General features: G+C 32.5%; 1 protein-coding gene across 8 annotated transcripts in view; it reads right to left on the bottom strand.

Moving 5' to 3' along the window:
• The window catches only part of RALGAPA1 (Ral GTPase activating protein, alpha subunit 1 (catalytic)), a 207,467-nt gene that overhangs the window by 141,757 nt on the left and 49,554 nt on the right, over positions 1-16,156 (bottom strand). For all 8 annotated transcript variants that reach the window (XM_012724483.1, XM_012724485.1, XM_012724488.1 and 5 more), the window contains exons 9-14: positions 15,652-15,860; positions 11,329-11,568; positions 7,865-8,062; positions 6,548-6,682; positions 4,102-4,250; positions 1,144-1,273 (exon numbers count right to left, since the gene is read on the bottom strand). In XM_012724483.1, the coding sequence (XP_012579937.1) occupies positions 1,144-1,273; positions 4,102-4,250; positions 6,548-6,682; positions 7,865-8,062; positions 11,329-11,568; positions 15,652-15,860 (1,061 nt within the window). The remainder of the gene's footprint in view (positions 1-1,143; positions 1,274-4,101; positions 4,251-6,547; positions 6,683-7,864; positions 8,063-11,328; positions 11,569-15,651; positions 15,861-16,156) is intronic.

Genomic DNA, 16,156 nt, shown 5'->3' with positions numbered 1-16,156 from the left:
CCCAGCCAGGAAGATGACGTACAAGACACAGCAGACCTCTGTCTCGCCAGACCTCTGTCTCGTCTGGTGTTCCCCTCAGCAGTTTATTTCACTCCATCTGCCTGTTGTACTCTCCACTCTTTCCCTGGTGAATCCTCTCTCTCTCTCACACACACACACCCTCTTATCCTGCCCCCACACCTCTGTCCTATACCCCAGTTCTGTTGCATAAATAAATTTTTGAAAAAACAAATTTAAAGGTTAATAGTTTAAAACAGTAATAACTAGTGACTTTCCATTCTATCTTTAAACATTTAAATCACAAAACATTAATCCATATAGCTATCTAAAACTTTATTCCAATAATCCCCACCACTGGGTTACTTCTAATAGGGTTTTTTTTTAAAGAGGGGCCTGTAAAATCAAGAGTAGTTTAGGTAATAAAAGTAACGGGTTTCACGAAATTCTTTACCACAAACATAACAATTTTAGACAAACTAGTATATCAAAATAATAATTTAAATATTTATACTTATGGACAAGAATTAGTTTTTATCTTTGACTTTATCCATATATTATTTAATATGTCACCTTAAGAAATACGGTTTTCTATTTTCCATAAAACTTTATATTTTCATAATAAACTTTAAGTCAGTTGGAAAACACAATATGTAACTGCTGTATAATCAAACTACAACTGATACATCAAATAAAGAAGTGAACAAGATATTATAGAGCTGTATAAGAATCATAATTTACTACTTTTTCACTACTACAAAATTTCAAATAATTATTCTCTCCTAACAGCCCAAAGACTTGGAAACTCATAAGGCAAACAATCAGGCCATCATTTATGAAATTCTCTGGCTGCTGCATGAATCATAACAAAAGATGCCCCACCTGAGCTAAAGTTCTGTTTCAATCTGTTTTAACTTTTTTCCCCAATGATCTGATATTTCTTTCATTCTTACTGAACATTTGTATGTATGGCAAATAACCTATTTTTATAGGCAACTTTTAATTTAGTTCTATAAAAGATTTTCACTACAAAATGATCTTTAACTTAATTACCCCAGGTAATACAAGTACAGACTCAATGAATTAAAAAAAAAAAAAACCACATTTATTTATCTAGTTATCTTCTATCTATTTTATTTTTATTGCCTGGAAAAGTGGTCCTGCAAGTCGACCTGCCAAAGTCATATTTTTTTTCCCCTGGAATTGCAGAAATGCTTGTGATGGCATCTTCAGTACAGACTCGGTGACTCTGAGCAACACAAGCAGCATCTGTTCCCTTAAAGTAAAAAAAATTAATTAATGTTTCCTTCTATATGTTTGCTTCTGGTTAATGATTTACTTGCAGATTTATATCTTATAAGAATGATATTATCTTTCAATAACTTTAATAGCAAATAATTTTCAAATGTTCAGTATTCTTTAAATGTTAACATTTAATATTCCATATTGTATTTCTGCACCAGACATTTCAAAATCGTTTTTTCAGACACAATACCCTCCCATCAAATAAAAATTTATGCAAAGGTTGATCAATTGGAAGTGAGAATGTGGAGACTACTCCTATCCTTCTACCCCCAACAAATCAAAGTAGAGATTATCAAAAGCTGTTTTAAGAATACTCATCTGTCCAAACAACATAGCTATACCTTGACACCTGTCCATCTAATCCATGCAATATGGATAATATGGAAAACCACCACACATCTAGAATTGTACCAGGCTCAATTCTGAAAAACGACATTATAATTTTAAGATAGAACAAGAGCCTAATTGTAATCAAAGACCATCAGTTTATCCCTTTTAGTTTGGCCACTTTTTAACCCTTTATTTTCTTAGGTAATTGCAAGTCAATCAATCCTAATACCCTTACCTGGCCTCTTTCTCCTAGATCAAGATCATTAAACTTATTATCAAAATCATTAAACTACCTTATTGGTACTTGAATAATTTGAAAATTGATTCAACGACATGTGAAAAAAGAGGCAGACAAGGGAATTTCAATTGGGTATTAGCCAGACTAAAGGTAAGCTCCTATCACAGCCTCCTATCTTTTACTTATTTGCAGGCCCATTCCAGGCAATAACAGTCCATGTGAGAAATGTGGCAGAGGCAGCAATAGATCCCAGACCTAGATGTCATGGTTTTTCTAGGAAGTTAGGGCAGAATAATATAGAAATACATCACTCAATGAAAATATACTGAATATATTAACAACAAAAGCATGCATTCATTCCTTTTTAAAAAGAGGTACTGTATTGGTAACTTTGATCTTCTAGCTAACCTAAAGGTAATGAAATCTATCTGAAATCAACCATATATAAATCAAAATTTATAGTATATATTTTCCAAATAAATATTATCTAGTTTACAGTTAAAACATAATTCATTCAAATATCATCTCTCACTCTGTAATGTAATAACTTTAAAACAAAGCCTTGTAAATTCAATGCAAATTTGTCAATAAACACAACTCCAAAGGAACTTGTAAAAGTTAATAAAAATTCTAAAGTTGTGCTTCAATTAGAAAGTGTCTTACTTTAACTAAGTTCAACACACTGATTGAAAGCATATATAAAGGAAAAATGGAGGGGTGAGAGGGGGCTAACGAGAATGATTTAATGTAGCATCATTACTGGCTAGTAATTACTTGGGCTCTAAAGCTGAAGTCCAAATCTCAGCTGTGTGAATAAGGACAGGTTACTTATGCCTAAGATACTGTATAAAATAGAAATACTAATTTTTTCTAGGGTAAGGATTAAGGAAGAAAAAAATGTGTTTAAAAAGAACACAACACAGAAAAGTGCTCCAGGCAAGTTACTGGCAAAAATCACTTCTTGATTTAACTATTTTAACAGTGTTAAAAAGGTATTCTGTCAATTTTCCATGTGCTCCCACATTTTAAGTACATAGTATATATAATACATGACTATGTACATCCACATTTTAAGAATGAGTCAAAGTAGGGCCCTCCCTGGTGACACAACGGGTTAAAGAGCAGCACTATGAAGCCATCAGTTCAATTACCAGCCAGGGAGCTGACCCATACTGTGTGGCAGACCTCTCCTGTCTTGCCTATGGCTCCCTTTAGCAGTGTATTTCAGTCAATCTGCCTGTTCTGTTCCTCACTCTGTCTCTGGTGAATATTCTTACCCCCTGCATCTCTGGCCTGTACTATTATTCTTGGACACATAAATCAATCTAAAAAAAAAAGGTCAAAGTAGGAAATATTATATGCATACAAGGCTACTAACTGTCTTTCCCTTCTCTAATAACAAAAGGAAACAGCTTTAGTTGATTAGGAAAATTATAGTACATGCACAAAGTACAATACTGTATAACTAGTTAATTATATTATACAAAAAATTTTACATCTATACTTATATATAAAGTTATAGAATACCCATTTTGGGCTTCACTTCAGTGAGATGAAAATTACCATAAATAATTTAAAGGTTAAGATAATTTTGGCAAGAACTATAACAGAGACACAAATACAAAATGAAAGGGAGAGGAAAATAGATCAGTAAGGATATATGGGAAGGAGGTAAGGTCTAAAGACAGTTATGATCACAAAAGGAAAAGATGGCTGGATTTTAGTTTTGCAAAGGAAAGTCCAGAACATGCTTAGGAAAGAACAATTTGATAAAGCTTTTAGAAAGCAGGATTCTGTCTTACAGGGTGAACTTTAGAATTGAAAGATGGACACTGATAGTACATGGTCTTGAATGCCAGATCGAGGAATCAGATTTTCATAATTCAATTGTTTACTTCTTCATTCACACTTAAATAAATCCATGTATTTAAGTGAGAACACATTCATGTGTTCATTCCTTGGGATTACAGTAAAGGGAGGCCATAGTATGTCCACTTTAGAAAGATAATCTAATGGGTTTTGTGGAAGTCTGATAAAAGATATTTGGGATAAAATGAAGACTAATGTTTCCATCATTATTTCATAAAATACTATAGAAGTCTAGAGACTTCTACTTATCTAAAGACTTCTAGTTTTCATCTTTTTTCACTGTAAGAAGCCCTGTTCTCAGATACTATTTCATCTAAAAATTACTGACAGAGACAGTTTAAAAAAGAAGGTGTTTTTTTTACCAAGTCTTTTTGTCCATTGACACTTGTACAACCATGAACCGATAAATGTTAAGTATACGTTTACACATATCAGTGTGCTCATCCAGAAGATTTCTTATTTCATTTGCAGGTTCAAGAAGAAATATGTTTGATGAATTTATAATAAACACCTATGATAAAAGAAATCATTAGTTATTCATTAGCAATTTCAATGGTGTATTTCTTTATAGTATATTTCTTAATCAAATACAAAAACAACTGTGATACTTTAAGAATAAATCAAAGTAAGAAGTGGTGTGTGTGTGTGCATATAATGTGATCTACACTATGATCTACAACAAACTCATGAGTGTAAGACTGTAGGTTAATTTTTACCAAACTTCTACCACTAGAAATTTAAACTAATTAAATCTATTTTTATATTTATCTGAACACATACACAATTCGTTGTAGACACCCAAAGAAAACAAACCAAATAAAAACACAGCGTTTTTCATAACTGAGTTTTGTTATAGCCCTAATGCTGTCATATAATGGAAAAAAAAAAGTTTGGTGTAAAAGATGATACATAAATAAAAAAATTCTGAATGAGATATTAAAACCCTCTTTTTTCATGTTTATGGCTGTGTGTATATGTTTTGGTAACAACAGTGTGTAAAGATTAATTACTACTAATGAGGAGCCATTGATATGTTATCTTTAATTAAATTTCTTATATTAAATAGAATTGTATTTTGTTACTGAGGACAAACTTGAAATGGTAACAGCTAAGTGTCAAGGTTTTCAATGATATTTTGAAAGATCAGAATATTACATCTACTGTGAACCTAGAAAATTTATATCTGGATAAACGACATAACAAAATACAGTTGTAAAATTAGACGAGGAAAGAATACTAAACTAATTTTAAAATTTTGGAAAAAACTGACTGTAGATTCAGCAATGCTGACCAAGAAAAGTAAGAGAGAAGTGCAAATAAATAGTAGAAACAAAATAAGGACTTGATTACATAGCCATGAGAAATTTTTAAATTATATTTCCCTGGATGACATGCAAAGAATGAAAGAGATCAACAAGAGAATAAATGTAATTCAAAAAGAGACCCAAAGACTGAGTTCTGGGCACTTTAACATGCAGAAGTCAGAGAACTGTAGAAATATCAATTAAAAGAAAATCTAAGAAGCCAGTTGAGTAAGGAGAAAAACAGGATGGTATTCTATTCTGAAAATCAATTGAACAGTTTCAACATCAAGGGAATGAGGTACTCCATAAAATGCTCCTGAGAAGTCCAGTAAGAATATGATTGGGAAATGAACATTGATTTAATAATTTGAACAGTCATGTTGATAAGGACAGTCAAATTTACAAAATTAATACAATGAAGTCCCACAAGTAGGTAAGAGACATCCAACAAAATAACAGAAAAAGCATGAAAAGTCAATTCATTATGAGTCATTTCATAAATGAGAAAAGAAGCTCACTATCAGCACTGACAAAAGAGGGCAAATTAAAACAGGGAAATACAAACTTTCAAAATGAGATTATCCACATATATATGAGCAGCAAAACTTAATAATATGTGAGTATACGAATAATGAGAAACATAATAAACTGAGAACTCACAAGACTACTGAAGGGAATATTAATTATTATAACCATGCTGGAGAAAATTGGCATTAATATTATGTGAAAGTAAAGCACATTATGTACAAATTCTTTTGCCCAACTTCTAGGCATAGATTCTAGGTTTTTTCTCCCATATGTGCAAAATGTAGCACTAGGGATAGTGAGAAATTGGAATCAAGTAGAAACCATCAACAAATGAATAAATAAAATATGAAGTAATCATAAACTGCAACATCACAAAGCAAAACGAACTAAGGTGAGGTCTCAACAATTCTAAAAAACTAATGGTTAATGCTAAAAGTTGCAGTGTAATTCAACATGGGAGAATTTATATACATTTTACAACTGTCTATAAAAACATGAGATGTGGCCCTCCCTGGTGGCGCAGCGGGTTAAAGCGCAGCACGAGAATCTAAAGCCGCTTCCTCATGAGTTCAATTCCCGCCTGCCCCGGAGGTGACCACATGGCGTGGCAGACCTCTCCTGACCCGCCCGCTGCTCCCCTCAGCAGTGTACTTCGTCCATCTGCCTGTTCTGCTCCCCACTCTGTCTCTGGTGAAGCCTCTCACCGCCCCTGAGCCTCTGGCCTGTACCCCAGTTCTGTATGCACAAATAAATAAATCTTTAAAAAAATAAAAAAAAATAAAAAAAAACGAGATGTTACTGATAATATAAAGTAAAAGTGATTAACAAAGCAAAATTAACATGCATAATAGATAAAAGTGAGTGGTGAATTCATTAAATTTAAAACTATAATCTACATTAAAATACTGAAGAATGTGTTTGGAATATTTAGTGATTATCTAATTTTTTTTTTTTAAGTAGCTAAAAAGTGACCCACCTGCAAAACTGCCTGGGTACCAGCTCGTATATTTTGTTCTGTAGCTTCTTCTGAGGTATTACAAAGAATTTCTTGGTAGGAGCCATTTTTTGCCCAAGTGGAATTTCGAATATGATCAGCATTTGTTCCATTTTCCTGAAGGAAAATAAAAGTTTTCAATACTTCATTAATAAACAATGTTGCAACAAGACAGTAAGCTGAAGAAGTAAACTGGAAATTATTGGGTGCCAAAAGCTAAGCATTTTCTCAAAAAAGAAGATGTCTTATTTGACTATAATAGCAAAGTGAGTTCACTGTACAAAAAGGATCAAAATACAAAGTATAAAGTAAAAAATCATCCATAACGACTAGTTAGAGATGATATTGTTTCAGATACAGGCATTTTTCTATGCATTTAATGTATAAACCACCCCTTTGTACACTTAACACACTCAAGAATCTATATTATTTACAGTTCTATAAGAGATGAATTTTGTTCTACATAAAATCTCAGAATCCAAATATACAGAAAATGGCTTGTATTTATCCTATATAAAGTAGCAAATTCCCATTATCCCAGGGATTTATGAACAAATAATTCTTAAACTACTTAGACTGCAGTTTTCTGCTTGGGTTTTAGCTATCAAACATTTTACAAACTATCATTCCTTGAGGGTGAAAAGCCAAACAAATTTTACTCACTGTTTTGCTCTCATTTAAGTTTCCTTCTACTTTCTTTATGCTTTTGGGTCACTGACAAATATCTTCAAATAATTATTTTAAAATATTTTGTCTAGAACTAATAATTGCAATATGCAGGAAGATTATTTTAACACAAACTAATCTTCTATTACCAGACGCAGTAATGAAAAATGAGCTTTATATACCAGATTATTTACCTAGTCATAGGATGGTTTATCCTTTGCTATTAGCCAAACTTTACAAGAAAGAATTAAAAATATTGTTTTGTGTGGGTTCTCACTTTCTTTACTAAAAACATGAGCAACTGTGTTTAATAATTACCCTACGAGGTTTGGCACTACAGCATCCATTTTGATTAGCTCTACAACTTTAAATATTACCACTTTTATAATAGCATATAATTCTTATCTCAACAATAATTATATCAGTATACAAAGCTTCAATATTAATTTTTTAAGAGTTGTGACATCAAAGAACTTTGTGGTAGGATACTGAATTAACTGCTAGATTATCTAAACTGCAATATATACTGAAAGATATCTTTAGCTTTCTACTTAGTAAGTAAATGTGTGCTAATACAATATTACACATTATAAAAATCGATTAAATTTATACCAAAAACTATAAATCTGTTACCTCTTCTCTTTTTTCTTCTTCTTCCATCGAAATGGTATGATCTGCGACATTTTCAATGCAAGGTAAGTCCGAGGAGGAGATCACAATTTCTTCAGGCTCTTGCATGAACAAAGGTTTTTCCTCTTGCTGAATCCATTCTTGATATACTTTTACTACTTTTCTCATTGCTGCTGCTTCACAAATTGGTAATAAAAATGCCTAGTGAATAAGAAAATGAGATGTTACCATTTTCTTTGCTATAAATTACTAACACATTTATTTACATCCTATTATAAAATGTGAGATAAAAGTTAATTCATTATCAACGTCTTTTGTCACCAAATAATCTGAAAATATACTGCAATAGAAATGTTTTTGGGGAATAAACACTGATTTAAAGTACCAAGAGCAAAGATTTGTTTCAATTGTACTATTTAAGAATGAAGATATTCCTTGTTTCATGAAATGTGTTTCTACAAAGCAAAAATCAAGTTTTCATGGTAAGTCATAATTTTGTAACTGCTATTTTACTTAACGATTATTATCAAAATAAATTTTAATAAAGGGCCTCACTGGTGGTGCAAGAGGTTAAGTTCTTAACACTGTCAAGCTCTCAGCATGAATTGGACCCCAGCCAGGGAGCTAACCCACATGTCAGCACAGACCACTCCTGTCTCACCTGCTGCTCTCCTCAGCAGGGTATTTCAGTAGATCCACCTGTTCTGTTCCCCACTCTGTCTCTGGTGAATCCTTTCACTCCTTACTCTGCCCCCCTTCTACACCTTAGGCCTGCACCTGAGTTCTTGTATGCATAAATAAATAAATCTTCAAAAATAATTTTAGTAAAAATATTTTAATTAAAAAAAAGTAAATATCTTCCTCATCATAAAAACACTAATATTCACAGTAGAATTTTTTTTACACAAAACCAGTAAGAATTCTCAATCTCACTACCCAAAGTACTTTCCTTACACATTTTCATTATTTTTTATTTACAGTTAGAAATGGAATAAAATTATCTCGTTTTTGTTTAACAATTACCAATTAGTTCAATTCAAAACGTCACAAACTTTTACCTAAAGTCTGCTAATTTCTGAAGATTTAAAAATAAATGTATTTAATATTAATCAAATTATTTTATATTACCCAATTGAAACTAATTGTAAAAAAAAGTTTCCCAAATAAATGATGAAAAGTTGTATAGTATCAAAAGGGTATTTAACTGGTAACCCTTTATTTTATGTTACAGATTCCCTAGCAAAATGTATTATCTTACCATTTTTGTTACTTTAACAAAACTATTCCCCAATTCCAAATTCCAGCAGTTAAACACTCAAAGGCATGATTTTGATCATCATTGCCTGCTCTCAGATTAGACACTTTGCAATTACAACAACAGTTCAACCTTATTTAAAAAGGTTCCAAATACAAAGGAGTACCACTCAGCTATCAAAAATGATAAAATCTTGCCATTCATGGCAATGTGGATAGCACATGGAAGGGACTCTGCAAGCAAAATCACGCAGAAGGAGAAAGAAATACAGATGTATTTGTACAGTATCATGTAATTGTACAGCATCATTTATATGTGGAATACAGAAAAAAAACACAAAGGGTTAGATAAAGCCAAACTGAAAAACTAATTCCTGAAAGCTCACTATATCATGGAGGCAACCAGTGCATAAGGATAAAGGAGAGGGGAAAGAAGACAGGAAAAGGGCTGCTGTTCATGGGGGTGCTATCACAACAACAACTCTGGGAGGGCACCTACACTTACAAAATGCAAACAATGTAAACCAACATCAACTCAATGAAAAACATTAAATAAGATACAGTGTGGCAAACTGTATTTAGCTGTAAATAAGCAGAGAATGATCAGGGATGTGAGATACAGTTTTATCATGCAGTATTCATAAACTTCAATGAAGAGTTTGCATTGTGTATGGAAATTTAATGGAAGCTACTGAATTATGTGATCAGATCAACAGTCTTTGGTATTTTCTGCTCAATTCTGCCATGAACCTAAAACTCAAAATGAGTCATTAAAGACTTGTCTGACATAGTGATATTTAAGCGGTAACTGAGAAGTTTAGTAGTCAGTGAAAAGAGAGGAGAGACATGAAAATTCAGATAAGTTAACACTGGGGTATACACATCAAGTATATTACTACCACTGTGTATCCACCACCAACTCACCAGTACTCCACAACCACAGCCCACTATGCCTCCCATCCCTTGTTTACTTCCCCTGCTCCAAACCCTCCCCAATTGGTATATCAATTCTGTATTGAGCTATCAAGAGTTAATTTTCAGCTTGTCTTTATCTTTTTATTCCCAGTATTAGTGACACCACTGGTATTTATCTTTCTCCTTCTAACTTATATGGTTTAGCTTTATCCTTTTAAGCTCCATTCACAATGCTGTATGAATTTGTTTATTTATTTTTGTAGCTCAGTAGTATTCCGTTGTATATTCCACAGCATCTTGATCCACTTATTTTAAATAAAAATCTTAAGGGTACAGCAAAGTTCAACAACACAGTAGTATACAAAACTTCAATGATCACTGAACTCAACTGAAAGGAATACATTCAGCACAGAATATTTATGAGAATGCTCTATATAGTGGACCGTAAGTTTTAGCAAATTAAATAATTAGTATGGCAGAAACCAAAGTCTTTAAAGAAAACAGAATTACTTTAGAAATTTCTAATAAAAAACTAAAAAATGTATTTAGTAGATGCACATTTTTAAATAGGTCAAAGAGCATGAAAATCAGTATTAAAATATATATTAATAGCCTAAAATGTTTATCTGAGAAAAATAGGAGGCTAAAACAACAGTTAGAGGGAAAAGAAAAAAAGAAAAATCAAGAAAAGTACAAAGAAGAACAGGAGCAAAAATTAATAAGACAATGAGAGGACCAACAGAGAACAAATATGAGGCCTTCATAAGGCCTATTTCCCACAAAAGTTCTGTATAACTAAGAATGTATACTTGGGAATTCCTAGGTATTTTATGGAAAATTTCTTTTTCTATTTTTCCTCCCTCTCCACTATATCTCTTTCTTTTTGTCTTAGATAATGACTCCCTTAAGTAACCTTAATTTTAGGATACTGTAGAGGACAGAAGTGAGCTTCTGAAGGGATGATAAAGGCAATGAAAATACCACTTGTTATATTTATAACCCACTTTTTACTTATTAAAGTGAAACATAAAATAAACTTACTATAATTTGTCAGTCAATTGAGAAGAAAATTTTAAATCATAAAGTTAGTAACTAAAAAAGTGATTCTAACATCCGAATAAGTATGGAAGGGGAGAAAATATTCAACAAAAATAAGTGCAGCAAATTTTAAAAATGAAATATGAACTTTAAAGCTTATTCTCCTTAGGGAATGTTTTTCAAATAGTTAAAAATAAGTATATTTGATAAACACAAATGCATAAATTACAAATTTAAAATACTGAGTTTTTTTTTTTTACCTGACGAAATATCTCTGTGACAAAGTTTACATTACTTCTTTTAGAAGAAAAAACTCTGCGAACTATTTCAATATCTGTGAGATGTTCTTCATCAATACTGCAGAGACTAGATGAACTGGGTTCTCGTTCTGTGAGAGTGCTTGTATTGGAATGAGATTGTTCTGGTTCTGTAGTTCTATCTGTTTTATCAGCATTATCATTTCTGTTTTCTTCTCTGGATACCAAACTAGCAGCTGCCCTCTAAAAGAAAAACAAAAAGTGGACAATACAATGCAACTGGGTCTTTGATTTTTAATAGCAAATACTGGCAGAATGCAAAGTGTGCACAGTAATTTATAGTAATGTTTAATATCCAGACATAATTAGAATATATTCTAAATAATGGCAAATAGCTCAAAATCTAATCATTTATCCAAAAACAACTAGATCCACAAACAGATTTTTAGTAAATTTACAATGCACACAGGTTACTAATTAAAGCTAGGTAAAAGAATAATGCAGACAGAGTTAGCTCTTCCTTAACAAGTAAGTAATACTAAGCTCAATAAAGTCCTAGTGTTTAAAATAATCTTTATTTCACCTTAAACGAAAATTATACAAACACTATAAAAACTTCAAAAAAAGGAATAGAAGAAAAATTGTGGCATGAGTAGAAATGAAATTAAAATATTGGAAAATTTCATATTCTAATAACCTACTAAGATTTTCAGTGAATAGGCAAAAAGTCTTAAATTGTGGATAAAGAATGTTATTATGGAGTGACAGAAGTACCACTACTCCATAGTACAACAAACTACTTTTTGATAAGTTATTCAATTTTGGCCTCAGTTTTGTCATTTACAAATTAAGAGGGGTTAAGTAAATGATCTTAAATATGTCTTATCAACAATAATAAAATCTAGTCTTTTAAACCAATAATCCTGAAATCTGAAAAATTATTCTGCATTAAGTGTTCCCACACTTGAGGGAGGAAGGCAGACAGATTCATCATTGCTTCCATCAGGAATATCAAGATTAAAAGTCTGGGAGAAGCCTCATCTAGAATGAGGCTGGAGAGGTGAGGATCAGTGTATCAGTAAGGAAAGTCACAAATCATCAGTAAGAGAAGGAAAGAATAGGAAACAGGAATATTGCCGGTCGGCAGGGAGAGCTATCTGTCCTTTCCCCCAAAGTCCCTCCAACCCCAAGACCCTCCCACTAGCCTAGGAAGGAAAGAGCTTAATACACTGTGAAAGCATAGTCTGCTCCACAGTTCAACAAGGACACACAGGAGACCAGAAACTGGGTTTGGCAGTAGCAAGAGCCACACAGCTACTGCAACTGTTGTTTGGGTCCTAAGAGTGTCTCTAACTTCCATAGGGAACCCAGAATAAAATCCTTCCTTCAAGGCACCCATGATAAAGAAACTGAAAGAAAAGAAGGCAAAGGCAGAAACAAAAAGACTTGAGAAATACAAAGAACCAGGAGACAGGGACTATGATGATGATGTACAGGTGAATTGGTGGTGGGAATTTCATGGGGAAGGAAATCATACATTGTACAAAAATGTATGTGATAACTATATTTCAAAAAATAAATAACATAAAAATAAATTAAAAATTTAAATACGAGACTTGAAATCCATTAGTAAAGGCAATATAAGGATAATAATTAACCCAAAAGGGGAGAAAGAGGGAGCCTCTCTAATTCCTCAAAGAAATAACAGGAAAATTCCCTCAACCTAGGGGAAGAAATGAATATACAAGTTCATGATGCTGAAAGAACACCTGGTTATCTAAAGGCAACAGACCCACACCAAGACAAATAATCACAAAATGCCCAGAATTTTAAGCAAAAGAAAGAAAATTGAAGGTATCTAGGGAGCAAAAACAATTAACAGATAAAGAAAAACTTTTAAGACTGAGTCTCATGAAAAAAGATGCTATTTCTTGGAGGAAACCCTATAGAGAATGGAATCATATTCAAAAATGCTCAATGAGCAAAACTGCCAGCCAACAAGATTATCCTTCAATAGCAACACTATCCTTCATATAAAAAGGAGAAACAAAGGTCTTCTTAGACAAACAGAAGCTTAGGGTTTTGCCAATGCCAGCACTTGCCTACAAAAAAAATACTGAAGGGGAATTTCCCATCTAAATCAGAGAAAAGACACTTCGAAAAACAAACAAAACCCCAGGGAATTAAATAGAACCAGAAAAACAAAATAGGATAACAAAATCTCATGTATCAATAATCACCCTTAATATGAATAGACTAATTTCATCAATCATAAGGCAAGATTGGCAAGCAAGATAAAAAATAAAACCCAACTTTTTGTTGACTTCAGGAGATCCCTAAATTCCAAGATAAGGAGACTCCCTGATCCAAAGATAAAAACAGGCTCAGAATAATGAGTAGGAAAACAATTCTATAAGCAAACGGGACCCAAAGGAAGGCAGGGACGGCAGTGCTCTATAAAAGTTAAGAAGAGACAGAGCTGGACAATATATAATGATTAAGGGGAATCAATACAGGAAGACATGATACTTAGCAATATAGCTGCATCAAATGAAGGAACATCAAAATACATTAGAAACTTATGAATTAACCAAAAAGAAATAAGAAAAGGACAGATTTAAATGAGTTAGGCCATATGGGTTAAATGGACAATTACAGGACAATGTACCTCCCAAAAGCTAAATACACTCTTTTTAAGTGTACAACGAACATGTCTAACAAATGCTGAGTTACAAGTATCAGAGAGTTCATGAAGACTGAAATGATGCCAAGTATCTTCTCTGACTGATGGTATCAAGTTAGAAATTAGCCATAAAAGGCAAGAAAATCTCACAATATATAAAAAATGAACAATACACATATCTCAACAATAAATGATGAAATCGGAGTAGAAATTAAAAAATTCCTGGAGATGAATAAATGAACAACCTATCAGAACCTATATGACATAGGAAAAGAAGTACTAAAAATAAAAACAATTCAGGTTCACATCAGGAAACAAAAGAGTTCAAATACATATTACCTCAAGATATTAGAAAAATACAAAACCACTAACATACCCCTATGTTCACTGCAGCCCTGTTTTTAACTACAATAGCTAAGTTATGGAAATAGCTGAAATATCCAAGGACAGAGGAGTATATCAGAAATACAAATAGATAGTGCTCAACTCTAAAGAAAAAGAGAAAGAAAAAACTGAACTCTTGCCATCTGCAACAATACTAAAGAACCGTAGAAGATATAGCTTAAGTGTAAGAAGAAAGACAAACCAAATGATCTCACTTGCACAGATCATCTACAGAGAAACATCACAAAGGGTCATTAAAATCAAGTCAATAATAAACTCTTAACATTACAAAACTGAGGCAACCAGAGGGGGAATGTGGCAGCGTGGAAGTAAATGAACAGAAGAGCCTTATGGAACATGATGGAAGATTATTAGGGCAATAGTGGTGGAGATGATGTGAAAACATGTATTTGTAGAGGTTTAAACCTATAACCCCAAAAGCAGATACAATGATAAAAACCTACTTTACCTCAATAAATATATTGTGACAAAAATGTGTTTCTATACTTAATACTTCTTTGTATATATCTTGGATACACGTTTTAGTGAAACCATACCACACAGTCTGCTACACATAAATAGGCAGCTAAGGAAAATATGAGTCAAATTTTGTGAATGCTAACACACTTTACACTTCCACTTTATCTTGTAAAGCTTTAAGTAGTCTTACAAAGTACGTATGTGTAGTAACATTTTTTAAATTGAAGAAATTAGAGATAAAAAAGTAAAAACTCTAATATACACACATTCAGGAAAAAATGCATACTGATAAAAAAGGAATTAAAAATATCAATTTTACATATTAGTTCCTCTACTCTATAATTACATAAGTTTATATAATATTTCTAACTTGGTGTCCTGAATGAAAAATGGAGGAAAGAGATTGAGTAGGACTTTCAATAGTCTGTTAATGGACAGAAATCTATGAAAAGCTATAAAGTCCTACAACCATGTCATGTAAATTGTTTACAATTTTATTTGTGTAATTCAGAACATTCTTACTTGCATAGTTCAGAATATTATTAGTACTATAAAAGAAATAAAAAGATTCATATATGACTTCATTTCTTCTATATCATCCTGTTGTATAATTAAAACTAGATTCCATAATTGCTAGAATTTATATTTATGAAATATATTTACATTAGGAAATATCATTGCTATTTAAATGTATTCTATACCTAAGGCAACTAGAATCAGTAGATTAACTCTCTTGAGTCATTTACAATTTTAACAGATTTACCCCATGTGTATATTACCTGAATATTCTTTGGCAAGACTTCGCCTTCCATCCCTGGAATATGAGGTCCTGAATGCGGCTTTGGTTCAAGCCAGAAAGAAACCAGCCAACGAATGACAATAACTCGAGCCTTAATAAAAGGCTCTTTTGTACAATAGATTGCTTCATTGGTTTCAGCATCCTTTTTTACCATAATATAATGTGGCTTTGGTCTTATCTGTGGAATATCTATGCAAAAAAAAAAAAAAAAGAGTAAGACAGGATTTATGCTGAGATAAATCTGTATTTTTAAACTTTTGCATATGGCACTTTAAAATAATTTGCTAGGCATTAGAATGGAATTTAAAAGAGTTAATCCTATATTCCTGGATGACAAATGGAAACAAGTTTTATTTGTAAAAATATCATTAAAAGGGCCTCTCCCTGGTGGTGCAGCAGGTTAAAGAACTGCACTAAAAAGCTTAAGCCACTTCCGCATGAGTTCGATTCCCGCCTGCCCCGGAGGTGACCACATGGCGTGGCAG

This window comes from Condylura cristata, unplaced genomic scaffold (genome assembly GCF_000260355.1).
Source record: "Condylura cristata isolate star-nosed mole 26May11 unplaced genomic scaffold, ConCri1.0 scaffold00013, whole genome shotgun sequence".
Lineage (NCBI taxonomy): Eukaryota > Metazoa > Chordata > Mammalia > Eulipotyphla > Talpidae > Condylura > Condylura cristata.
Note: the sequence above shows the minus strand (reverse complement) of the source record. Positions and strands in the feature narration are given on the sequence as shown.